This window comes from Lichenostomus cassidix, chromosome Z (genome assembly GCF_008360975.1).
Source record: "Lichenostomus cassidix isolate B80296 chromosome Z, HeHo_3.0, whole genome shotgun sequence".
NCBI lineage: Eukaryota > Metazoa > Chordata > Aves > Passeriformes > Meliphagidae > Lichenostomus > Lichenostomus cassidix.
In genome coordinates this window covers 54189004-54216608 of record NC_139511.1, presented here as the reverse complement: position 1 = coordinate 54216608, position 27605 = coordinate 54189004, and the positions used below count along the sequence as shown (strand labels likewise).

Genomic DNA, 27605 nt, shown 5'->3' with positions numbered 1-27605 from the left:
ACATGCATATGCATTTTATCTACTAAAAATAAAACCTTTTAAGAAATTGTAGTTCTAGCCAATTATATTGCATGTACATCACCTCAGGACAGGGGGATGAGATTGGTAAGAAATAGTAACATTCTGTACTTATTTATCTTATTTTAATTTTTAAGTATTTAAACCCTTTTAAAATCATGATTCTGACAAAACTGCTTCAGTTTGAAGAAACTTATGTTTTACAGTCAACTTCCTGGAATCCAAATCCCTAAAAGAAATAATTTGTGGTACCTGGCATGACCGTGTATTTGCATGGTACATGCATAGCCATAGGAAATAGAGCCTGATAAAGGTATGAGATGAGAGACTGCAGCTATCACTGCTGAGGCACTAGGAGCTAGGAAGTGGAATATGAGCCAAAGACTCTGTTGGTTGTGGCTCAGTCTTTGAAGAAGCAGCAATACAGCAAATCTGTCCTAATTATCTGCAGTCATGAGCGGACTTGTGCATCCCTGCAGTACAGGGCATGCTGTGAACAGGCATATTATTTTTCAACTAGTAGGTAAGTGAAAACTAAAATAGCAAAGCTCAGGTAGTTTTTTTATTGTTAAAATAAGGCGGTGCCAATTATTCTTCCCATCCCAGACACATTTAGATTTTTAAGAAAAAGAATGGAAAAAAAACATTGCATTGCTGCCTTGGATCAAATTCTAGTTTTGTTTTGACAAAAATTTGACAAACTATATGATCAAAACAAAACTATTTTTGGCTGAAATATCTATGGTCACCCAGAGGCAGCTGTTTAATAGATAAAATGGTGACTGTCTTTCCTAGTTTAACACTAGGTAAACCAGTGTTAAAGATTCTAATCAGCAGCTTGTGTTTCTCAGCTATGTGTTGGAACTTAGCAACCTTAGTTTTGACAGTATTTTACTTAAGTCTTTTCCATGTATGTATAAAATCTTAACGTGTAGAATTCAATGTTAAAATATCACATACATTTAGGACCAGCTTCCTATATTAAGGGACTAAGTCCATATGGGAAACAGTAAATTACAAATGTGTCCTGCCTGTGTGATAAAATCCAACCAACATGAAACAGTATTTTAAAGAATGCAATTTACCTGTTACTTGAGATACATAAAAAATTAAACCAGAAAACAACAACTATACAGACAAAAAAGTATATAACTTTATTTGTAATATATCTTCAAGTTAAACTACACAAATTGAAGGAGATGTAACCACATGGCAAGAGGTAGGAGAGATACAGAAATAGTAGACAAGTTGCATTATGCCAATATGACTTTCTGTAGCCATGAAACAGTCTACTCAAAGTTGCAGAGCTAGTTCTATCTCAGTACACGAGTGATTTTACTTTGCACTTGTTACAAAACCAAGAGTGCAACTGAAACAATTTCTAAGCAGAGTATTTCATTAGGTGTCTTTATGATCAGACACAGTTAGAAGAATATACTCCCATGCAGGCATGTTACAGGAGTTTACAATTGATTGCAAAATATTTTCTTCTCTAACAAATGATCATACTTATACACTGATGGAACAGTAATGATACAAAACCAATTATATGTAAATGCGTATTTGCTCAGTTGAATGATAAACTGCAATTGGCCTTAAATTAAAGCAATATTTACAGGGATTGTAGTTTGCCACTTTATCTAGCAGGATGAAAAACTTTAGCACAAGATACAGTGCAATTACTACGCAGGAAAAGATTCCTTCCACACCCTGTGATTAAGACATGTTGCAGGACTGAAACAATCTAGACAATTCAAGGAAAAGCAGACTTTAGAATAAATGATCTCTCTGTTCTGCATTTCAATGGAAAAACATGTAATGACAGCTCCTGCTACTGTTTTCACTGTTTTTTGTTTAGGCTATAAAGCCCTTTCTGTTAACACACAAGAAACAGAGAATGTTTACTAGTAAAGTATCGTGCCAGTCAGTTGTAGCACATTCCAGAAGGCTTAGCTAATGCCGTGAACATTTTAATATATACTCTGTTTTATCTAAACACAACAATATTGTAGCATGTGAAAGGAAAGTTACAACTCTATGAAGATAATTTCAAGAGTAGTTTTCAGATAACTAACGCTTCATTCCATTTAACAATGGGGCTTGTTCTCCGATAACTCCAGTAAGCTATAGAACTTGTACTCGAAAGTACAAATTCTACTACCCTCTTTGGACATTAGCATATTTTGTAGTTCTTAAGGAACTCTAATGAAATTCTTGACACTGTCTTACAGCAGAAAAGTAACTGACTGCATGAGGATTGCTGTTGCAAATTAAGAATACATTGAGTTTGTAGAGATATATTGGCAGAGCTGTCCAGTCCACCGTGGATTTTTTGGTTCCCTCTACCAAAGTTTGTGAAACACATTTTAAGCAGTTGAAGATACGAAAGAGAGAATAAAGAGGAACTGTGAAGTTTAACAGGATACCTACTAGGTGCAACACTTCTCTCCTGACACTACACACTATTATAAGTAATACCTGTATGCTTTTTGTAGCCCTCCCACAGCTTCCATATGTCTTTGTTCCAAGTGGTATCCTGTCCAACTCAATGTAACTGAACTTAAGTAACAGTTTCCTTGAATGGATTAGATTCAGGATCTGAGCTACCTCTGAAAAAAGATCCCTTCAGGTATTCTCTTTCCTGTCATCAGATGTTGTCAGAAGTTGTTACTTGAAAATATATTAAATGTAAAGCTTAAGCATCTCTACAGCCTCAAAAAAGCAGCTACACCAACTTGAAGAGAGAAGCTGTACATAGGCAAGCTCTATTGAATAAAGTATGAAATGCCTTAAAATTGTTTAAGTTGGTCTGTTAAGCTTTACCTCTTTATTCAACAGATGGTAATATGGATTTCCTAGTTTTCTGTTTTCTCCAATTCCTTTCATTTCTCCTTGGATCCAACTGCATTTTTCTCTCTGATTTAGTAGGGTAAGAGTCATACTATAGATGCTCAACTATAATTCGTTAGAATCAAGTCCATTACTTTGCCCCATATTATGCACTTGCTTTTGCTTGGAGAGCTCTTCTATGAGCACAGATCAATCAGATATAAAGTCAGTGGTTCAGGAGTTCCTGTGTATTTCTCCACTTGGGAGTTTATTGTTACTCCTCCACATACCTCCTCACTAACTGGCCATGAGAGATCACTGTGTCTTAGAAATCAATGTAGGCTCTCAAGTTAGTTTAGATACACAAAGAGGAAAGTCTGTTGAGAACCTCCCTGGGCTAAGAACAAGTGTACTTTGTATCAGAAAGCAGTGTGAACAGTAAGCAGAGTAAAGAAAAATGTTAACATACCACATGTACAGAAGAGCAGCAGTTTTGAAAGACTAGTATTAACTGAGCAAGAAACAAATACTATAGAGTGGAAAAATCTTTGACTATATAACCATCAGTTTCAATAGATACGTGTAATTAAACTTTAAAAAAAATCCCCAATTGTTTAAGCCAGTGATTTATCACACAAGAATAGAAAAAGAATCCTTCTAAGGCAGTTCTTTTTTTAAATTTTCAGTACTAGTTATTTGTACAGTCACAGGCTCAGTTTTAGCTTATTACAGTTAAGAATTTTAAGTTTATACTAAATACTGCATACATACGGAATGTAATACAGCTTGCCATGCCTAGGAACATAGTGCCTTAATTCTGACCTCAAGGGCTACCATCATGATGTGAGGATATACATGGCAGTATAAAAGCCTAAAACTTCTTTCTCTTTCCCAAGCTAAGTTCCATTTTGATTTCTGTGCATTATCCTACACAGTATTATTGTCTTCTCTCTCTAATATTTGTGGTACTCCTTCATATGCAATCATCTCCCTCTCTCCTGCCCAATCAAGTTAAATATTTTCTGTTACTCATGAAGGCCCATCCACAGGCTTAAAGAAACAGACTTCAAGTGTGAGTTTTAAGGACACTCTATACTCCAACACTACTTAATGCTCATTATAAAAGGGCACATCAGATGGGCTTATTGTTTCAACATTTCAGTACTGTTTCAGAGAGTATAGCCATCATGATTCTCACCATATGAGTAACATGTCTTTTACACTAGCATTTTAAAATCAGCTTTTAGGCAAGATCAGTGCACTACAATACTCCTCCCCACTCAGCAGTAGCCCCAGAGGTCAATCTAGTGCACATATTGAAATGACTTGGACTTGGGGATTTTAATAAACCACCTATTCAGTGTACTAATTTTCAGAGAAGTAACTATACATAAACGCTATGTTCCAAGTTATGTGCAAGAGATCTGTTTACCAGATTTATTCTTGTTTGCAAACACACACGAAGAATTTTCTGTCTTCTATTCAAGCAGAAGAGTTACAATGGTGCTTTTGCTACTAACTATGGTATGCATTTAGGGGTTATATATCATTCTAATTCATATGACTCCTTGAAGTCAGGAATGTTCTTCAGTGCTGCCACTCAAATATCTGCTCCGAATATGATTTCTCAGTTGCTCTATGAGCTCAGGATTCTGCTGCTGAATCTGCTGTGCAAACTGCTGCCCCCTGTGTTGAACAGTTTTAAGTGAAATCAGAAAGTGAAGGCAGCATTTTTAAGAAAACAGGATATGCCAATACAGCTGAAAGGTGCATTACATTAACATTAAAGGTATCTTGATTTACAATCTTAAGGTATTTGTAGTATTATGACTTTACCTGGTTAAAGTGTCTCCAAACAGGATTATCATAATAAATTTATTTTCATTCTTTAGTACTATTACTTCTACTTGATAACATGGAGGAGAAGAGTATTACCTTACTAAATATATTACCTTTTATGGTAAAATGACACATCTGCTCCAGTGATTTATTCCCTTCTTTTTGAGAGGATCCACTCTAATACTTTAAAGTAATTACTCTTAGAGTTGACGTGCAACTGTATGTTAACTGTTCCAGAAATACAGTTTGCAGCTGCCAACTTGCACTTGTGAACAAGATGTCTTTAGCAGAAAGTAAGCATACTATCACATCTTTATATCTTGCATGATTGGAGTAATATCAAATCCACCTCTGTTACAGTTGCAACTAAAGAGTTATATTAGTAGGTGAGACCAAATCCATGTAAAAGAAAAGTGTAACACTTGTTTACTAATAAAAACAAGTAAGTAAAAAATACAACTCCACAAAAAGCCTGATTTGGCTTCTCTCTAACTTCTACAATTTGTCCAAGTAGCAAACTATCACGACTCCTTCAAACCACAGTTTTGAAGGAAACCTGCTGGTTGAAGGAAAGCCACATTTTCATAGATGTCTGTATAGTACACATTTTTTGTAAAATTAGCCCTAGATTTTTGCAGTGATACATTTCCGTCTTCCGTCTTCCATAAATTATAAATTACTTTTGCCCTGAAGGGATGGAACTTAAAAATAGTTTGAAATTGGCTAGAAGGCTGAAATCAAGTAAATATGTATGCCCTTTAAGAGATCTTGGCATATAAGCAAATGGCATGTTTTTGTGCAGACCCTTCCAGATGGTTTTTATCATCATTATACTATAAAAGCCTTGGGTCCTGGTTTTTGTAAGGGTATTCGTCATTATACTGAGTTCCCTGAAACATTCCTTGTCTAAATGGAGCGATGCCAGAGCAGAAATTGGTTTGACCTCTGCGAAGTAAATCTGTAGCTTTCCTAACTAGTATCTGAGGTATCAGGTAGTAAATTTACCCACATTATTTGAAAGCACATGTAGGAGTACTTAAAGATTTAAAGGAATGTTTTTAGCAAGTGGCATTAGAAAATAACAATGTATGAGAACCAGAAAGTGAAGCTGAGCACACAGCAGTTCAGTCATTCCAATTGATGGAAATGTACGGAGCAAACAAACAAGCTCCTGGAAAATAAGTCTTCAAGTTTTCAGTTTTAACGACAAACAGTGGGAATAGGCCATAGTATAATCTGCGTGACATTATGCCCCTTTTAAACAGATGTTGCACAATTACCTAACTACAAATGTGACACTTAAAACTATGCGGTTCTTACTTACGCGTGGATCAGGCTGGACAAATCCGACAGGCCACCAACCCCAGCAGCAGGGCCACCAATGGCATTTGACATCATCCCTGACATCCTGGAACAGTTAGCACAGTGCTGGTATTGGAGTGTGCAGGGACTTTTACTGTAAGCAATAAACCCCAGTTCTTTTGTGAATTGCTGAGAGAAACTAGGTTGCAAGGAGAAGAAACTACAGTAGTTGTAGCTACAGTTAGCAAAATAAAATTACATTTTCAGTAACATATCTATATTTCAAAAAAACAGCTATTAGTACTATACATCTTCTATTAATTCAAATGTCTAAAGACAGTTGTTTTAATGGTACCCTGTTTTAATACTTACAGTTGTTGAACTTGAGGATTTTGCATTAAGCTTGCTGCCTAGAATAGACAACATACAGCTGAAATTATAAGACATTTACTACTTGGGTATCACTGAGAAAAACATGGGGAAAAAACCCCACATGCTGTATTCTATGTTTTATTACAAAATAAGGCTTACATCCACAGCACAAAGAATCACTTGAACAATGTATTTCATGGAAATGAAGCTGAGACAATTTGTTAAATGTTAAAGAAAAAAAGTGGTTACAGATTCAGACATGAAAAATATCACAAGAAGCCATTAAACATTAAAAAACCCAGTACCAGAAAACTAAACAAAACACTGAAGAATTGTAAGCACAGATGTTTTCTACTGGACATTTTGGAGACAAGTCTGCATTTTGTTGCTTTGTAGCCTGGATAAATTAGTTTTGCAACTTTGATTAGTACCAGGCATTAACAATTAAGATTACGGCAACAAAATATTTCAGAGTAAGCTGGAGTGTGGACTTACTGTGTAGCATGGTTTTGTGGTAACATATCTCTTCTGTGGTAACTGCATATCTTCTTATTTTGTAGTAAGCATGAGGCTATTTAAATTTCTCATTCATAAGATACCTCTAAAATTATATTGCATTTACCATAGTGTAAGGCTGTCTTTGGACTGATACTATAGAAAAAACCACGTGATATTTCAGCGTTAGTAATGGAATTTGTACAGAAATCAGTGTCTGTATGAATACACCACCGGTAGACACAACACAGTATGTACTTCTTAACTCTCTTATTAAAGGTACTACAAAAATCAGATATATCCAATATTAATTTTGTTGATCAATATCTTGGCATATGTTGATAATTCAAAATTAAAGCAACTTCTTTCTCTAGTTAATAGCTGGATATAAAATGTCACATGCATGTCAATTCCGTGCTTAATACATATTTCTGGTTTAGTTTCTTTCATTAGTAATAAGCCTGATCTAGTTTAAGGGCCCAAAATGTAGGCTACAAGCAATTTTCTCAAGGTCAGACAGTAAGGCAATTTTTTTACCTTAACAACAAAACAAGTCACTACACCTTGAGAAAATAACTTGTTCATTCCTGGATAAATGCCCTGTGTTTTATCTACTTGACCAGGCATCTTTTGGAAACAATGTAAAAGATCCTTTCCCAAAAGTGAGCTCCATACATCATTGATTCTAAACAGACACAGCTTGTCTTGAGTACATCATGTGGCCAGTGAAGTGGTACACAGAGTTCCAGTGCTATTTAATCGTGAATGCCATCAGAGAACTTGCTCCCTCTTTTCTTGCCTAGTGTCTCCATTATTTGGACCATGGTATCAAACCAGATGTATGGATCCCTTTTGAAAGCAGTGCCACTTCCACGCAAAAGCACTGGTTGAAATGTCCTGTTCTGATGAAACTAACGAGGGCTTGTAAAGTTTTAACTGCTTTCTTAAAGGAAATAAGTTCAGGGTTTGTCTTTTGTGGGGGTTTTTCTTTTTCATTTCTTTTTCTCCAAATTCCTTTCTACAAAGTTAATTAATTCCATTTAGCTAAGAAAGCCATGCAGGAAAAAAGAATACTGAGGGAGAAATACAAAATTTGTTATTGTACTGAACATAAAGGCATGCATTATATGCTACTTATATTAATTTTTTGAACTCTTAAAGTTATTAGCGATAATTTGAAAGAGTAAGAACAGAAAGATCTCTTGGGTAGTTGTCCTGAAGGAGAGTTACTTCAGTCCTTGTATCATTATTAACTGCTCTGAGGAGAACTGCAGAAATTATCATGCTGCTGACAAGAGCTTTACTGTTATACCATACATAAAACCAGCATAGCTAATCTATGGGTGTTGTTTTCCATAAGTAACATAGAATCAACAGGAAATAAGGCAGGCATTATTGGAGATATATGCTTCACTTCTTGTTTTGAGTGTAAAATGATGTTGAAATTCAGTGTAATAAAACCATTGCTATAATAATAATCATTAAAACTGCTTGTTATTAAACAAGAGTTGTTCTTACAAGTTCAGTTTTAAAAATGGGGTAAGGTAAACCTTGAGATATACTCACCATACTAATGAAGGCAGGATTGTTTATCAAGCTTGCCATGTCAAAACTCAGTCCAGTTCCAGTCTACAAACAAATTGTAATTGAAGCTAAGTTTCCTACAAGATCCCAGTTAAAACTATTGTAAATAAATAGATACAGAGCAACTTACAGGACTGGACACGTCTCTTAGTTTCTGTTCTGCTATTTTCAAGTTTGACTTGTAAGAGTCATTCTCTGGATCAAGATCCAGTGCTTTTTGATAACTGGTAACTGCTTCTCGATATTTATTCACTGAGGTCAGAGCCAACCTAATGTGAAATAACAAAATTCTGGTTAGAACATAAATGATCATCAAAAGCAAATGATACATGTTCTGTTCTAAGTAAAACAGCCTCTTACAACTGATTTTTAGCTTCATCACTTAATTAAAACAAGTTCTGCTGTGGTGTAATACTCCTTAGTGTAAGCACTTGTTTTTCTAGAAAAGGGGATCCTTCAAGAAAACATCTTACATTGTCTGTTTCATATATATGCAAGTTTGATTAAAAACTTCTTGGTATCATCAAGTGACTTAGTCTGTATTTTAAGAGCACAAGCTAGATCCAGCATGTGACTTTTTGCATAAGCGCTAAGTGTTTTTTCCAGTTCTTATAACCCAAGAGATTATTTAGAAACCTACATGGGTAAGTAGGGCAAAGATACTCTTAATGTGAGTTCTACAATGTTAAGAAACAGGACCTACAAATTCACTGTTTTTATGTTTATATATTTATATATGTATTATATATAATTATTACATTAAATATTTTAGTATAGAAGATATTTAATAATTATATTGCTGTCTATGCATTTATATATAAAATACGATATATAATTATTATTATATTAAAATAGTGGGCCTACAAGTTTCAGCACAGTGGATTTTTGTCTCAGGATCCATGTAAAGGTTCTTCTTTTGGATCTTATTCTTCAGCAACTTGACAAATGGGTTATACAGCAGAGTAGTAACATCTGTTAAGGTGCTGCAAGAACCCTTTGTTTCAGGGAAGCCTGCTTAATGTTTTGAAAAGGGCTGTGCTCCAGAAGCTCATGAGAGCACAGGACAGACCTACTACTTTTAAGCAGTGTTGGTTTTCAAATTCAATTGGCTACTTCATTTAAAACATCATCTTTCTTTGAACTATTTCAGAAGTCCATCTTGTTGCAGTTTCAATTTTATCTTCTACTGTATTTTCAATTTTTACAGACCAAAAAAACAGACAGATCTTTTCCACATTTTGTAAAACATTTGTGTAACCCACATTCAGCTATATAGTACTTCTGTTCACCTTTTGATGTGTGCTGAGCTACACTGACTGGGTTGATAAGCCTGTGCATAATTATGCCCAGTAACAGACCTTGGTCTTTCATCTCTTGCAAACAAACAAGTTCAGTGTTTTAGATGCATCAGTGACAGTCATCACTCTCAGTAAGAGTATGAAACTGCAGGAGTTTCTAATATTGCTTCTGGAGGAATCTACACAATATTAGTGTTTTCTCTCTTAACTCAATTACCCCCATAAAAGCAGTCTCCCTTTTGGCCCATTAACTTGCTAAAGTAGTTTCTCACCAGCCAAGAAATGCAATCCTTTGTTTCCGTGATGCAATAGTGCTTTTTACAGAGAAAGTTTCTTGGAGCACAGTACAAGTCAGAACAACAGGCAACAATTTCTTTGCTCACAATTCCTACCCACACAAGTGCTCTTTTAGAGTCATGCTGGAAATACCACCTTTAACTGACATTCCCACTTTAAAATAGCTACCATCTCTGTGTATTTGTAGCATTTCTGCATCTTTCTGTGACATATAAAGAATTTCTGTCAAATCCTGAGAAAAACTTATGTGTCCATAATGCAGAGAACACATCTTTCTCCTCGGACTTTTTGTTGAGAAGGTGGTTTCTACACTGGCGGGAGGGGTGATTACTTATTACTAAACAAGTAGTTTCCTCATTCAGCCTATGCCAAATGTTTGCTCATCTGCTGAGTTAAGCAATGGCTTGTAGCTCAAAATATGTCTTCTATTAAAACAACAAGACAATCAAATAAAGAGAAGCTTGATTGCCTGAGAATGGTCCCACTTACAGTGTGTACTAAAGAAACATTGGTCTTACACCCAAAACTCTCAAATAACCTCCAATCTCCAGTTAAATCAGCCTGTAGCATCCCTCCATATTAGTGAGATCAAGGGAGCTTGGACTGTGCTATACAAAGAAACAAGAGAGTTAAATAAAACCAGTTCAACTACTAATTCAACCTAAAAATTCTAAATTAATAATTTCAAAAGCTACTCAGTCTATGTTTGTAGTAATAAAATAAACTGTGTTGTGAAAAGTTTTCAAGTCATAGAATTCCATCACATTTTATCTTAAACTAAATGTCTTGCATGGTTTTGTCCCAGGCCAACAAGAATTACCAGAGACAGTTTCAGGGCATGGTTCAGAATTTAACACAGACCAATGCAGTTTAGCAATAGGTCGTTTGGATGGGGCCACTCTATACTGCAAACTAAATTTTAATACATGGACATGAGCCACTTTGTGCCAATTGACCCAACAAACAATCCCAAGCATTTTTAAATTTACTGGTATTAATATAATCTCAAAAGCCATATGCAGCCCTAAGTCCACAACCATAATGCATTTGATTATTGAAAATGCAAAGCTAGACATCTTGGAAGAATTGGCCCTTCACTCAAATCAACAGCCTGTGTAGAGAATTCCTGACATTGTTTTCAGGTAACACTTAAACCCACCCTCAAGAGGCTCAACAGTTACACTCTCAGACATTACTGAGAAAACCTACCAAAGAGACATGGCTTATTCTTGCTAAAATATCTGCTTCCAAAGAGCTATTAAAAGACAAATTAAGCCCTTGTTCCTGCTAGTGTGAAGTCCCAATGCTGTCCTCTAACAGCACCATTGACACATTCACTGTTCCAATAACAGGATTTTGAGTACTTATAACTAGTTAGGAGGTAGAAGAAACTTCATTACTTCCTAATCTAAATCTGGCAAGTTGATAAATCGAAAGAAAAAAATGGCAAACTGATGAAAATGCTGGTATCAACCACACACATAAAAAGAGCTGACAGTCTGATGAGGTCATCTTGAGAAATTTGCTACACTTTCAGAACACGAACATCAGCTAAGAATAACAACCTGGCTCCACATATTTCAGAAAATCTATGGTGATGTACACATGGGTCTTTACTCAGATTTCTGTTAGCTTACCCCATTCTTCCATATGCTTTGCTGTACTTTGGATCTATTGCTATGGCACTCTCACAGTCCTTTATTGCTTCCCTGAAGTTGTTAAGCTTACTTTGAGCAGCAGCCCTAAGAGAAAGATGGTAAGGAAATGACAAAGCTTTGTCAAAAAAACCCAACTAAACAAAAAACTATCAATAAACATAATCCCTTCGCCCCTCCCCTGTGCCCCAAACGTAAATATTCACATTTGTGGCTTATTTAATCTTACTGACTTTTCATTCACTGTTTAGGCAATCTTAAATTTTCTTTAATGAAGTAGGACAAGCAAATGTTACGAGTTAAGTATGTGCATAAGTGCATTGCTAGACTGTGGTTTTTGAGAACATGCACTCACCTCTGAGAGCACAATGGACAAATAAATCTAAGGAACTGTCTAAGATCTAGCATATGACTATGCACAAAATAAATCATAAAACCTATTACAAGAAGTGAAACTTTCAAGTAGTAGTTTAGATACAATCATTGTTTAAGGAGAAGTCTCTTTGATTTAAAACTCACTGAGATTTTTCTACTTTGGAAGGCTCAAGCCTAGAATTAAAATGTAGATATTAATACAGTAAGATTAAAGACTTCGCTACATTAAAATGGACATGAAACATATTAATAATCAAAACTTCACCAAATTGAAAGGTCTCAAACCCCTCAATTCTTCCTTGGATAAAAAAAATATAGTAGAAATTACAATATTTTCACTGCATAAAGCATTTATCTTCTTTATTAAGAATGCTTTCTCCTGTGATTACCTCCAAATTGCATGGGTTTTTCTGATGTTGAGTAAAATGTCTTCTGAATGGGACTACTTATCTATTTTAGACTGTTTAAGAGTTGCCCAACTCCACAGATGCCGGTGAAGATTTACAAATAAAAGCTGGGAGCAATGCTTACTTTCACATGCGTTTGAACAGAAAATGTTATTCCATATTCATAAGATTTATATGGCCAGTTAAAATTCTGAGGGTGTATCAGCCTTCTCTTTTTTGCACTGCTGAGAATAAAAAGCAGTCCCACTCAAAGCAGTATGTCCCCATGGCTCCCAAACAAGCTTAAGAAAGATAAGATATATTCTTATTCAAATATCCTGTCACCCACAAAACTCCAAGCAACTCCTGTTTTCTTTTAAATAATTACATACAATACTCTACTGACTGACATCAAGATTAATTTTGGTCCTAACAAATGTGGTATGTGATGATGCAACACAAAGATTATTTCTGCTCTTGCTAATTACAGCTTTGGCATTTAAGCCCCTTCTACTGAGAAAACTTCCAGTGCTTTTGGAAAGCTTTTGAGTCTGGTCTGATATTTCCATTTTATCCCTAGTCACTTGTGATCAGTTTTCATAAGAAACAGAGCTGATTTACATTATGAACTACTATCTTAAATATGTAAAATGTTAGCAAACTGCACCTTTCCTTTCTCTCTATACATGCTTTTAAACACTGAATCTTTCATTTGTATTTATCACAAACTAAACTCTGGAGCAATGAAAGCAGAGCTCCAAAAAAGGCATAATCCTGTGGGTACAGTGCTACAAGGCCAGATTGACAGCACTTAAGTTAACATATCCTATATCCTTAAATTAATAATGGAGGCACTCTAGGGGCAGGCTCATTCCAGTAGGGCCCACAGTCAAGACTGCCTTTGCTCTTGGTCTGGTCTTCCAGGCAGTGTTCTGCAAGAGCAGACAGCTGTGACTAGGTTAACATGCCCTTCCACCCTTATCTGCTGCCAAATCACTATGTCTTCATGATGGTAAAGAACAGATTAGATAACAAAACAGTAACAGCAGCATTGTTATTTTTCAACAGGTCACACATAAAAATACTGAGTATTTACAAAATGCTTGAAATCTCAAAAATGGTATTCTCACACTGGTGATTTTTCACCAGGGATAGCTGGTACTAGGGGAGAAAGAGACAGCAAGTGAGTCACTGAAACACCAGAGAAAATGGCTTTTACTACTCTGAACTGGCTGGAAATCGGAGCCTACATTACAATTTAATATAGACAACCAAATACACAATACCTGATCTCAAGAGTTGCAAGTGATTTTAAAGCCCATATTAGACCTTTAACTGATACAGATATGTTGAATGAGCTCACTTTCACTGTAATTTGACAAATCTAACAATAGATTTCTGAATAGCAAGGTTTCTAACCTTGTGTTACTTTGACCTATTTCACAATTTATCTTTAAAATAGTATTAACAAAGTTCAGGAATGAAAGGTGTGTATCATTTTGGTTTTACCTGTTGCAGTAATAGACTGCATTGTTTGGATCCAGTTCTATAGCCCTAGTGTAACAATCCACTGCAGCACGATAATTTTCTTCTTTCATATGATTATTCCCTGAAATAAATTATAAAAGGCTCTTAAGTAGTTAGATAAGACAGTGCTCTGTATGAAAAAAATACATAGGTACTATAGGGTAGCTGCTCTAAGTGAGTTATGACTGCACTTTTTTGACATGCATTCTTTTAAACAGAAATGTCATGGGGTAATGCAAATAAAAATATCTACTACGTCTGTGAAGTTTATTATGTACATTCTGTGATGTATGTAGTACACCATAGAAGCCTTCCTCTTATCTTAGTATTTCAGACTTTCCAGTTAGATGCTGCTGTCAAGCAAAGATCACTTCCCTGAGAAGTGTTATTTTAAGTGCAGTTCTACTCTATTGTAGATTCATCAGTCTTAACTATCTTTGCAAGCCCAATAGTCCAATATGCTAATTTTTAATCTCATTTTCTTATATGTTCCAACAATTTGCTTGCAACTATATAACAGAAAAAAGAAAACAAAACCAAAACTAAGAATGTTTACCCCATTTTCATGATAGCACATACTTAATTCATTAAGTTAATGGAAAGTATGTATAGCACAAGCAACCCAAAATGATTCAGAGGTAAAATGTCTCACCAAGGAAGCTTAGAACTTCTACTGTATAACAAAGTTTCCTATTTCATATGTTTTAAGTCCAGTGGAAAAAACCCACAAACATTTATATAGCTTCTTCTCATGGACAGAAAATTCTAGACTAAGGGCTTTCAAAGCAAAAGACACCTTACGCATGCTTTTGTCCCAAACACAGGGCAATCCTGGTACTTTCTCTCTTTCCTGATGACACAGTAGTAAAAAAACCTAGTTCAGAGTACACAAACTTGTCCATGCTTCTGCAAGTATCAATTTTTGGCCGGCTAGATCCCACAGAAGCCTTGATTTCCTAGAAATGCCAAGAAATTGTCAGAGAAATACAGACTTCCACTGACTTCCTTGTATTTTGGCCAAATATTTAAACCTACTCCTAAAATAAACAAGTCAAGGGATAGGTCAATAAGTTACTACTGATGTAGGTAACTGCATAAGCAAAGGCTAGAAAAGTTCAGTCAGTGCAACTGTTTGTCTCTGACAGAAAGCAAGACCGTGGAGCAAATCCTCTGTGCTTGTACTAACTGAAACAACCGTACTTGGATTTATTGGTGAACATGGAGAGCTTAATGAACAAAACCAGATTTAAGTAACCAGATAAAGTAGTACAAAATCACATCTTCCTGACAGTGCTATACTGGACTGTCATTTTAGTCAGCAATCACTTCCAGTGAAAAGTCAAACCATACTTGCATGTATACCCTCAAAATACACACAAATGTAAAAATATCTTTCTTGTTTCCAGAGGCCCACAGTCTATGCAGCTTTCCTTTTTTTCTAAGGTAAAGATCTGTACACTAAATTACATTGTCAGATGAAAAAGCCTTGCAAATTAGCCGCACTCAGCAAGACTGCAGCCATTCATTTCCCTTTAAAACAAAAATGTCATCCATGACTATCAATGTTAGAATTTCTGATACTGGTCTGAAGATGACCCAGGGTACAAGGCTAAGCTGGAGATAGTATCAGTGCATACGCTTCTTGTTATCTCTCTCTCACCAGCTGCAGTCTTGCTAAAGGAAAACAGAAAATCAGCTAGATCTACTAGTTCTGCTGAGATAAGGAAAAGCAACTATATTATTTTCATTTAATATCACACAAAAATTCTTAAGACAAAAAATTACACAAATGGTTATACTGTTGAATGTGTGTCCTCTATACTGAAAATACTACCTACTGCTATAATTATGCTGTGGTAATAAAACACAGATCTTTTTAGGCCACCATTAAACTATAAAAACCTGCACATATTCTGTGCTCTTACATAGCTTACACTAAGCCAAAGTGTCAAGTGATATACAAGGTTAGGCAAGTAAATTCAAGTATTTAGTAGTCTGAAGTATATATTCCTTCCTGATTCTATGAGGACAGAGAAAGAAAATTCAGCTCCCTGATTTTATTTTGGCATTCATTAGTCAATTTCTACAAATACTAAGGCTGGTTTGAGACTAGAGGAAGAGCAAGCTGATGGCCACAAAGGTGAGGGAAGTTAATCCTTTGAGCAAGGACATACAGATAGGACATACAGATGAGGAAATCACAGTTACAGAATTATGATATTCCAGAAGATACACATCAAATGGACTTCCCCAAGTTACCTGATTTATTTCCCTAACTCAGGCTAGAAAATACTCATAAAAACCACAATTGTGGTGATAGATAATATGTGTGAGAATATGTGGAAGATCAAAACAGAGAAAGCATGACAGTAAGTTTTTATTTTATTATGGGAAATTAACCAGAGGCATTTCAAGCAGTTTAAAACTGCTTACTAATGCCCCTGACAGCTGACACTTGACATGGGCCTTTGTTAAAGTTTAAACTCTTTCACTTATTTTTCAGTAGAACTATGGAATTCCTTTGGTAATACCACACAAAAACTAACACATGGCACACACTAATTTAATTTCCTCAGTCTATTTCACAAACCCTTGTGGGCTGAAAGATGACAAGACAGAAGTTACAGATTTAAAACAGCTGTAACACCCACACCTATAAACTGCTGACTACTCCTACAGTTCAATAACCATACTGAGGCCTAGAGCTATTCTTCCCTTTCCATGATTTGGCAGTAACAGCAAAATGAAAAGCCAGCATGCACAACTGGTAGGTTAAAATGACTAACAAATCTTTGCTTGTGACCTAACCATGTTTGAGGTCCCCTCCTCAGAATTAAACAGCAAATAAACTACTCCAACAATTAGGAAAACTTACTTTCAGAACCAGTAGTGAATGGACTGCATTTATGATTACAGATGACCAGTTTTAAGGTAAGAGACATGGAACTCATTTTGAAAAACAGTAGGACTTTTCACACATTATTATGGAAATTTTGAGAGGATTACATCTGCCTTTCAATTTGAAGTTTACTTATTTTTCCTATAAGACTCAACTATGTGAAAATCTAACAGGTTATAAACAATGTGATTCATAAAGCATCAATCTGTAACAATTCGTAACAGTTATCGGTGCTACATGCTTTTTTCCATTCCCCTCCTCTTCTTTTTGAGGGGAAATTACATGGATTCATTCTCAGGCAGCATTAGTGACTTCTATTGTACAGCTGCTTTTCCTCATAGAACGGCAATTACAGCTGTCAAAGGGAAAATAAACAACCGGCTTGTCTGCAATTTTCATAAAGTACACAAATAATTTCACATATGTGAAATACTAACCTTAGTAAGTTCAGAAGAATTTTTCAATTGGCTTCTGCTGGGTCAGTTTTTTTACCAGTGTTTGACATCACATAACCATTTCAATAAAAGGAGAAACTTGTATAGCAATTCCATGCACAAACAGCCAAATAGCTGTTCATTCTTTAAAAGCTTCTGCTACTTGGGAATGTTCCCAACTTCATATGTTATCCCTTAGATTTTAGAAACCTCTAGAGATTTTAGAAACCTCTAGAGCAAGGAAGAGTATAAACATTTTCTTTGCTCCTGGATGGAGCAAATCACCTAGCCCTCTTACAACATAGCAGTCACCAGAGAATATAGAAGTAGAAGTTTTTTTGTGGGGTGTGTGTTACCCAGCTGCTATACTATCACTACCCACAGTAACCCAAAAATGTATTAAGACCATAAGACAATTTATTTCTATTTTTATTACAAACCTTCATCCTTCAGTTGGTCAGCCTTTACAACGCGCTCTGGTAAAGAACCTGAGAGAGGCAGCATGTCATTCTGTATGGGAAAAAAGCCAAGATTTTTTCCTTTAATATAGAAACCCTGATTTTATCAAAGACTTTCAGAAAAAAGTGAGAAGCATCAGCAAACTACGAATTGCCTCAGGCACATCAGACATTTATCTCTGGGAATTGCAAAATGCTTAAATGAAGAATAAAAACCTTCAAGTGAGAATGAGGCATCGACTCTTTAGTAATTTTCTATATGAAATTTTCCTTGTCTAGCTGAAATTAATTCCTCCCACTGCCCCAAAAGATTCTCATTATGCTAGCTGTTATGGAAATTTAGCTTTTCTCCTATATTCTTTAAGATTTCACATCATTTTGACCTATAGAGCACTTCAATATTGTGTATACAATATGAGACCTTAGCACATATTGGCAGAGTAACTCTAGAATCTAAATTAAATTCTTACCTTTTGAATAGAATTTGTGAACATTTCTATCAAATGCTGTGAGGATGCGAGATGAGTATCTTCCAGGGTAATCTTAAACACAGTCTCCAGACACTGAATTGCAACTTACAGGAAAAAAATTAACAATATAAGTCACCAGTTTCTCAACAGAAGCATAACTTCACTAATTTATTTATAAACCTGTGACTCACTTCCTTATTCAGCTGGTAAATGCAGCTCTTTGGAACATATCATAAAATAAAGAGAGGCTACCTGATCCCCACAGAATTGGCTTGCTGAAGAAGATCTAAAATATAAACAGTGCACAGATAGTTTGGCCATTATATTTTAACCAATTTAAAATTTAATTTCAGTTCTTCCAGTCTTTTAAAGCTTTTTTATTCAATATAAAAATATGGTGATTTAACAAAAGCAACCTCAACTCTTTATGACACCTGTGCACGTCCATGTGTCACATGCTGCACATCAAAGCACAGAGCTGGTATGTATTTGTGTGCCATAACAGCTGGAAAAAAATGGCTCATCTCTACTGCACAGAATAAAGGCAAGATACTTATTACTCTTATATTTTTTGGAACAAAATATATTAATTTGAAGATATGTTATTAATAAAATGCTGCATTTATCACAAACCTTTATCCTATAAAAGATATATCTGCAATATCCCTTCACATGTGCTGTGCGTAAGGATTAAACAGCCCTCCCAAACCTGCCGTAATGCAAATACACTCACAGTAAGCCTAAAAAACATAGAGCCATATCCCAAACTGAAGTTTTAAATATGCTTATATTTTTAGACAAATGAAAATCAATAGCAATTACTATATACAATTCTGTATGTATATATACATATATATGTACACACACACACAATTATACTATTGCAAATTAAATCATTATTTCCCCTAAAAATCTTAACATTCTAGTACAATGTTTTTATTAACGTGTATCATCTAAATGTTTTAGACTGAAAACTGAGGAGGAACAAAGAAGGATCTTTGTAAAGCCTAGTTTGAACAGAAAAATGGCTTTTTAAACTCAAATTATAGACAGCCAGGAGTATCTCAATCCAAATTAAATATCAGTAAAAGCAGATTCTTAGTATTCAAATTTACCATTAATCCAATGTTAGCGTAATAAATATAATTTAAATTCTTGTTTGCATTATAATGAAACTGAACACTGACCCAAAATTAGAAAAGTAAAATTACTGAAGGACAACAGTAAGGCCAGTTTTCATCTTCTATGTCACAGCTGGCAGGAAGGCAGGGGGGAAATAGATAGTAAAACCCAGAAGATGTAATTTTATAAATAATTATACAATAGAAATTTCTTACAAACAGTATAGTATGATACAAAGTTAAAGTTGATAACGTGTAACAGTTTAATACCTAGCTAAATATCCATGCAAGTTGCTCTTATAATCTATAAATCAATTTACCAGGTTCTAAATCACCCAGTAAAATGACTGAGGGATTTGGGTTAAACTCCTTTATCTCCTGCTATGTAGAAAAACTTAATTCTTGTAAATACAGATTACAGTGACTTTTGAATTATATATATTAATAGTACTTATTGCCAGGCCTATTATAAAATCAGTGGAAGTACACATACCTTTTTTCCTTGTATGACTTAGATAGGAAACCACTTGCAATAGTTCACTAATTTGCTCTGCCGGTTTATTTTTACCTAAAGACATTCTGTTTTCTGAATGCCTTGCCTCATTTGTAGTTTTGCATAAATTTAAAATGCAACCTCATCCCTTATCTTTCTCAAAGCATCAAATCTGTGACACCAAATCTCTATGATATGGAAGAGTTTTGCAAAATGCTGTAGTGCACATTATGCATAAACAAAATAATTCTGAGTATAGTATTATTACTACTCAGCATTTTCATCACATAGTTAGCTGGTGCAGTGAATTCCCGTATTTCTCCTTTAAGTGAAAAATGGTATTTAGAATCCTATCTATTACAGATATAATAAAATTAGGACCTCTTATAGGATGAATCAATAGGTTAAAATAACCACTGGCTAAGATGCAAGCCAACAACAGAAACCCACATAGAAATAAACACTGTCAAAATAGAAATATTGTCAAATCAGAAGATGTAGTAAGTTGTGAAAACGTCAATAATTACCCTGTTTTAATGCTATATGGAAATCTGACTCCAGTACAGTCAAAGGATTGGAGACTTGTTTTTTGCCTGAAAAGCTTTTCAGGAAGCCAGGCTGCCAGCACCTTGCTCTCCCATTTATCAATGTGAGGCACTGTCAAATACTGCATGCCCAATGTTATCAGGGAGCTGGGAAAGACTTGATGCACCACATGAGCTATTCACCTAAGATTTTTCCTATGTCTTATTTCACAAGCCAAAGTCATCTGTTCACCCAATTAGCTCTATCATCACCCACTTAGGTGGTGCCTGAAGCTTGAAGTGGCCTTGCAAACAAGTACAGATGTTCACCTCTCTGGTGAACATCTGGGGCTCACAAAACACCCAGTATCTGACAATACCAGCACCTGGGCTATGCTGGAGGCCAGCTCAGTACTCCCCGTGCCACATAGCTTCAGGATTTTTTGCCATCGAAACACAAGTTTGCACCACCAAGCAGCACAAAGGCACTGCAGCCAACATGCAGGCTATTGATCACTGAACGATGAGCATTACTTTGGCTGCTAAGGCCCCCTTAGTACTCAGTATCATCTTGCTTCATCTTACACATAACATTACTCATGTCAAGTATTACATACATCCACTGCCTTCCTGTTTTGGAAACATTGCCCTGGAGAAATTAGTTGTGGTACACCAATCATAGAATTAAGAAGACAATCACAGCTTCATGCATGTTGTAGAGAGTTTTTGCTTTAAGCCCACAGAAATAAGTGCTATAGAAAAGAAGACGGAGTGACAGAGAGAAAAAATCCCACCCTGTAAACAAGAAAGAAAAATAACTGCAATTTAAATACAGTCGAAAATATAACTTGGAAGAAGGGAAGTTTCTAGTTCACCTAGAAGAGTTGAGCACTAACCACCAGAGACCAGTATCACTGCTCTAAATCCTAGGGGAATATATTTCTCTGGTCTACCTTCCAATTGTTCTGCTTTCTCAAGGCATTTTTATTTATAAAGCAAGCACAAAATTCCTAATGGAAATTTACATTCTTATTGATGTTACTGTATAATTCAAACATGCAGAACGCAGGTTATAATTGAGTATGAATACATCCTAGACATGTATTTTTGTAAGGGCTCAGTTTTGTTTGTAATGTTCTTTTTTTGTTTTGTGGGAAATGGGAACCGTTTGAATTACTTCTTGGCACAGTCACTTAATCATACAGTGTTTTATCTTTTCACAGACAGCAAAAAGGTACATAAGGTACCAACAAAAACTATCAGTCAATTTTTTTCATCCGTTATGTCTCCACCTAACATTAAACACTTCAGTGAGTAAGACTTGGGCTATTGCTACTCTACATGCACTAAAGTTATTTTGCACAACTAAAATGAGTCTATTTTAGTAGACTAAATGCCCGCCTCTTATCCTCTAACACATACCATATGGTACCATGCTTGTGACAGAGCACAGATCTAAAATTAGGATTTCAGATCTGTATTAAAATGGTAGATTTTGCATTAGCATTTAAGCACAAGGTTTTGTAATATTTTTTATTTAGAAAACTGAATCTTTAAATTGATTCTTTCATATACACATTGGCTAAGGCTGCTCTAAGACATGTTATTAGGTAACTTTTCAACCATAACCCAATATTTACCAGTTTCATTATAAAACCAGAAGTAAATCTCTTCATCTCTTGTTATATATGACTTCTAAAACCACTGTTTTCTTTCATCAGCTGAACATCCCCAAAATCTGATACAGGTTAAATTTGTTAATGGCTGCCGCTTTTCAAATGTACAAAATGCTCCAGATTCTGATGTGAAATCAAATCTTTTGGCTGTTACTCCTTTGGGACTACCTTTTGAATATAATGACACAAAGGTTTCTTTCTTGTTTACTTTTGTGAACAACCACACTATAAAAGCAAGACACTAGAAGGAAGCATATTCCAGGTTTATCTTTTAAGTTTATGCGCCTCTGAGAAGCAGGACTTGCTTTGCATCTCAGCAGTCCCTCCATGTGTAAGATTTCACAGAACTCAGTGATCAACTGCAGTGCTGGCCCTAGACTTTCCCTTAAAATTCCTCCTCTGGCTGACAGGCAGAACCAAAGAGTACCTGAAACAGTAGAGATATCTTTTAAAAAAGATGCTATGAAAAATTTGTTGCAGTATTCAGACTTTATTCTTCTCTCCCTTAATTCCACACTCTGATACCACCAGATGTGAAGACTCCGGGAATTATGGAGAAGGAGTAAGAACAGTATGAAAGAAAACAGCAAATACTATGAGGTTACAAAGACCTTGTGAGTGTTTGTCAACAGAGAAATAGACAGAGAAGTCTATCAATCTGTTTGTAGACATAGCTACAAACTTATACAGACGAACTTGGGTGTATAATAGATGCTATACCATACTGAAAATATTCACTACCATGTACTCTTTGGAACCATTACTCAGCTGAAAAACAAATGCAAAGCATTTATTTTATTTTCCATGTTCTTAGGATGTCTTTTCCTTCATAAATTACATAGAATCCTTGCAAGTAGGAAACAGTTCTTCCCGTAAACCAATATAGTAATTGTTTGACTTCCTCTATAACCAGCAGAACTACCAACATACAGGAAATGCAGAAAGAAACCAAACATAAAAGAAAGAAAGAATCAGCAGCCAAAAATTTGTGGGACACATACACAAATCATTACCAGTGTCTGCATTACAGCACTGCTTAACTTAGAACCATAGAATTGTTCAGATTGGAAAAGACCTTTGCAATTGATGTGATTTAAAGTATCTGTTGATCAAATTAAGGCAGTGCATATTTGTAGCTTTATAATACTTTTTAAATGAGAGATGTATTAAAATTAATGATCTCAGAAACATTAAGATCATGGTCATATTTGCAGATAATATTTGGTTACAGTTTCATTTATATCACTCCAGTTACTGTGATATTATACATAAAGGAATTTAACACCTGCGTAGATACTACATACACATACACACCCACACACACACATATATATGTATATATACATATAAATAAATATATATGAAAGCACTTTTGCTGCTTACCTTCCAAGCTTTCTTGTTCATCTGGAGTGAAAGTATCCATCTGACTCTGCTCTCTCAAGAAATGGATGACTGCATAAACCACGCGCTTGACCGATGACATGTTGAAATGGATTTTCTGTTATGTCTTAAAAACAACAGATTATCTTATTTCTGAAAAATGAATTCCTACAGTATTCCAACCTCCTAGTAACCTCAGTAAGAACTACACACAATACATAAAACCTCAGCCTTCACCAGAAGGCCCAATAACATGATGCCTTGAAACAAGTGGTAAAGTTGAATGGATTAGGGAACACTGTCATTTAGTCAGCAATTATCAGCAAAAAAGCATGTATTTGCTCTAATTCATTCCTCAAGGAAAGTTAACCAAGGCTAAAATAATTTAGCAACTTATTTTTTGTTTATAGGGTTTTTCTATGGTTTGCACTTTATTTCTAAGACATATACACTTGCAAGTAGGAGGATATGTTGAAGCCAAAACCAGTTAAAAAGCCAGTGTGGTAAATATAATGACAGAAAGAAACACACTTCAGTAAAAGTTGTTCTATAAAGTGACATGGTGCTACCCTTTGATAAACGATGTTCTATGGTATGACATGATGTTAGCCTTTGATAAAAGATGTTCTATGGTGTGACACAGTATTATTCCTTGATAAAAGGTGTTCTAGGGTGTGACATACACAGTGTTATCCTTCAATAAAAGATGTTCTGTGGTGTGACAAAGTGTTATCCCTTCATAAAGGGTATTCTATGGTGTGATATGCTATTATCCTTTAATACAAGGTGTTCTATGGTGTGACACTGTTATTCTTTCATTAAAGGTGTTCTATGGTGTGACACCCTATTATCCTCTAATAAAAGGTGTTCTATGGTGTGACACAGCATTATCCTTTCATAAAAGGTGTTCTATGGTGTGACACGCTATTATCCTTTAATAAAAGCTGTTCTATGGTGTGACACGGTGTTATCCTTTCATAAAAGGTGTTCAGTGGTTTGACACACTATTATGCTTTAATAAAAGGTGTTCTATGGTGTGACACGGTGCTATCCTTTAATAAAAGGTGTTCTATGGTGTGACATGGTGCTCTGAGCAGTTTATTGTCACTTTGGACAAAGAAATGGAACACCGTGACCTCAGTACCTACTTGTGATTAGTGACACTACTGGCTGAGTCTGATTTCCATTCAGCATCAGCTGGGAGTTACATAACTTGGGGGACAATTTTAGTTACAACTTTCCAAGTTATTTTTCCTTAAACCATTTTGATTTAAGAGGCCACAACCTTATCCAGTTCTACAGGCAATGCAGGTCTAAAATATAGCATTATATGAATGACAAGATCAGGACCAGTTCCCGCTACGTTATTTTCTCTCCACAACCCGCGAGCAAACCGGTGTGCGGCCAAACCCACGCCAAGCAAACCCCGCCGTGCAGATGGCGAAAGCCGGGAAGGCCAGCGGCCGAGCATGCACAGACGCGGGCACTGGGATCCCCTCCTGTCCCCTGTAAGGGACAGCAGGTGCCACCGGCCGGGGACGCACCGCCACAGGCACTGGGGTCCTCTATCCGCTCCCCACAAGGGACAGCACAGGTGCCACCGGCAGGAGATGCACTGCCACGGGCACTGGGGTCCTCTATCCGCCCCCCTCTAGGGACAGCACAAGTGCCACCGGCAGGAGATGCACTGCCACGGGCACTGGGGTCCTCTATCCGCTCCCCTCTAGGGACAGCACAAGTGCCACCGGCCGGGGACGCACCGCCACGGGCACTGGGGTCCTCTATCCGCCCCCCACAAGGGACAGCTCGGTCCCACCGGCCGGACCACGCTCCCGCCCCACGCCCTCCTCCCTGTCCCTCCCAGGCCCGGGTCCGCTCGCTCGGGCCGCAAGGACAACTCTGCACCACCCGCGGCGCGGGCTCCTCGGGCACCGCACGGACCGCGGCCGCAGCGCCCGGGGCCGATCTACCCCACCGCCCCCGAGCTCTGCGCACCGCGGGCTGGGGGCAGGCGGCGAGCAGCCTCCTCACGCCCGCGGAGCTGCCGCGGGGACGGGGCATCGCCCTTACCGTGCGAGATGCGGCGAGTCCGCGCTGCCTCCGGCTGCGAGACACCGGGGACGTGGGGGCGTGAGGAGGCGGCGGAAGCGGATGCGCAGAGCCGCGGCGGAGCGGGGCTGAGCGCTGCGCCCGCGGGCGGCGAGAAGGCGGCGCGAGCGAGAAGGCAGCGGGAGCGAAACCGATCCTCCCTTCTCCGGTCCTCCTTCCTCCTGCCCTGCCTCTCTTCTTCTCTGCCGCCTCTCCTCCTCCGGCCTTTTCTGCTCCTCCTCTCCTCTTCCTCCTCCTCCGCCCCCGCCCCCCGCGCCGCCCCCCATGCTGTGGCTGAGCGCGGCTCGCAGGTAGGGCACAGGGCAGGTGGTGGCGCCGCGGGACGCGGGGCGGGGGCGGTCTGCGCTGTGGGGGTGGCGAAGGCCGGGGTGGGGGTGCGGGTGCGGGCGGAGGTGGGGGGGTTAGGGGCCGCCCGGCCGGAACGGGAGCCGTGGGAGCCCAGCGACGCCCGCGGCTGAGGGAGGTTCCCTCGCTCGGGGAGCCGGGCCTGACCCCGGGCCGAGGGCGAGCTGCCGCGGGGCACGGGGCGCGCTCCAGGGGCCAGCAGACAGCGGGGCAGCAAACATGATTGCCTGTGGGGTTTATTGCCTCAGCTCCTGGCGCGTTGCCCGTAGCCTGCCCTTCCTGCCGTAAGCCCCGTTATGCACGGCTTGCCGGTGGGCAGGGTGTGCGAGGCGGGCTCCCCTCTTGGTGCTCCTTGCACTGAGTGTCAGACTGCTGCGGGAGAAATGGGCAGGAGCACAATGGAGTGAGGGATAGGCTGTAGCAGCGGGGCTCTGCAGCAAGGTGTATGTGAGGCGAGACCGGCAGCGTGCTTGTAGTAGCTTCACAAAAGGTGTGTCACTACTACACGTTATAGGACGGGTGAGAGTGATCCCGGTATACTGCCAAAAGCTTTTAAAATAGGGGATTACTTCTCCATAATGAACACTAGCTCTAAAGAGACCCCAGAAAACCGGTGTGAAGGAAGGCTTTTAGTCAGTTCTAGGTGGACCAGGCAAATGAGCATGATTGCTTTTATTTTGGCCTCTCGTTTTTTCCAAAGGACTACATTTGATAGGAAGCGCTGAAATTGTAGAAGGGTCACGTTGTGGTGAAGAGGATGGAGCTGAATTTCAGCATGAAATTAAAAAGATGGTTGCCTCCCATGGTCTTTTGAGAAATGATAGTCGTGTGCTTACTGCAAGTGCACAGTTTTTGTCCTATTTCACAGCCTTTGTTCATGTCAGACTAGGATTGATGGGTATTAGCAGATTTCTATCTGAATAAGAATCAGAATATTTTCTTTTCATAAGCCTCCTGCTGTTGAAAATTAAGTGATTTATTTTCTGGTGTCAAATAAAGTGCATATCTATTTTCTTTTCCTAATTCACATTTACATTTTCACTGTTCTCCATTTTTTGGTTGACTGGCTTTGTCTTACAGATTTTTCCATCAAAAGGAAGGAAAGGATGGAAGGGGTTTTTTGTTTTTCTTTAGAGAAAAGGTTTCTTTTTGGTTGCAGTCTGCGTTTGGACAGTGAAGATACCTCCTTCTTAAGTACAAAGTAGTACAATGGGGAATGGTCACTGCACTTCATTAAGTGTGATTTTTTTTCCCAAGTCATTATTTCAGTGTGCCCAAGTAATTATTTCATAAAAGAGTATTTTTGAGCATGTCACAGTGACCTCTTAACTTTCAAAAGTTAAGGAGTTGGTCACAGAAATCTTGAATAGGTTCTGTCACAGCTTCTGTTTTTCCTGAGGGTGTCTTAACCTGAGATAAAAATGACAATTCTTAGCAAGTTTCAGGTATCATGCCCTACATTAAATAAAATGATGTTAAAGTTTGATTCTTTGGTTATAATAGGCCTTGCAGGATGCTTTTTCCAATTAAATTTTTTCCCATTCAGATTCAAAAGATTCAAAGATTTAGATTTAATTAAATAAAATACCCAGCTAGATCAATTAAATAAGCACAGAAGTCTGCTTAATTTATGAGTATATTCTTAGATATGGAAAAAATAAAAGCAGACACACTGATTTAAATAATTTCAGTGTCCTAAAATCATTTTCTTGGACTATT

General features: G+C 37.5%; 2 protein-coding genes across 4 annotated transcripts in view; one reads left to right on the top strand and one right to left on the bottom strand.

Moving 5' to 3' along the window:
- Positions 1–1149: 1149 nt before the first annotated feature.
- On the bottom strand, positions 1150–25707 carry SGTB (small glutamine rich tetratricopeptide repeat co-chaperone beta). Of its 3 annotated transcripts, XM_085042028.1 has the most exons (12): positions 25503–25707; positions 23436–23559; positions 18239–18342; positions 17751–17820; positions 13960–14059; positions 11672–11776; positions 8570–8708; positions 8422–8484; positions 6361–6398; positions 6011–6094; positions 4800–4863; positions 1150–4533 (listed from the first exon to the last, which is right to left on the bottom strand). In XM_085042028.1, the coding sequence occupies exons 2-11, from the start codon at positions 23533–23535 to the stop codon at positions 4803–4805; spliced, it is 864 nt and encodes a 287-aa protein (XP_084898154.1). In that variant the 5' UTR covers positions 23536–23559; positions 25503–25707; the 3' UTR covers positions 1150–4533; positions 4800–4802. The 3 variants fall into 3 exon arrangements, with proteins under 3 accessions (XP_084898154.1, XP_084898153.1, XP_084898155.1); XM_085042027.1 differs by lacking the exon at positions 4800–4863 and having other exon boundaries at positions 25503–25705; XM_085042029.1 differs by lacking the exons at positions 4800–4863; positions 8422–8484 and having other exon boundaries at positions 25503–25705.
- An 11-nt stretch (positions 25708–25718) lies between these two features.
- The window catches only part of NLN (neurolysin), a 38670-nt gene continuing 36783 nt past the window's right edge, over positions 25719–27605 (top strand). The window contains exon 1 of the mRNA XM_085042015.1: positions 25719–25831. Coding sequence (XP_084898141.1) covers positions 25806–25831 — 26 coding nt within the window. The 5' untranslated portion in view covers positions 25719–25805. The remainder of the gene's footprint in view (positions 25832–27605) is intronic.

Bases quoted from the DNA above. Each gene is read 5' to 3' on its own strand.
- SGTB (XM_085042027.1), bottom strand. From the start codon at position 23,535: ATGTCATCGGTCAAGCGCGTGGTTTATGCAGTCATCCATTTCTTGAGA. The intron at 17,821-18,238 runs GTAAGAATTTAA...TTTCCCATACAG, and splicing joins TCACAAATTCTATTCAAAAG to AATGACATGCTGCCTCTCTC. The intron at 14,060-17,750 runs GTTTGTAATAAA...AATTTATTTCAG, and splicing joins TGACCAACTGAAGGATGAAG to GGAATAATCATATGAAAGAA.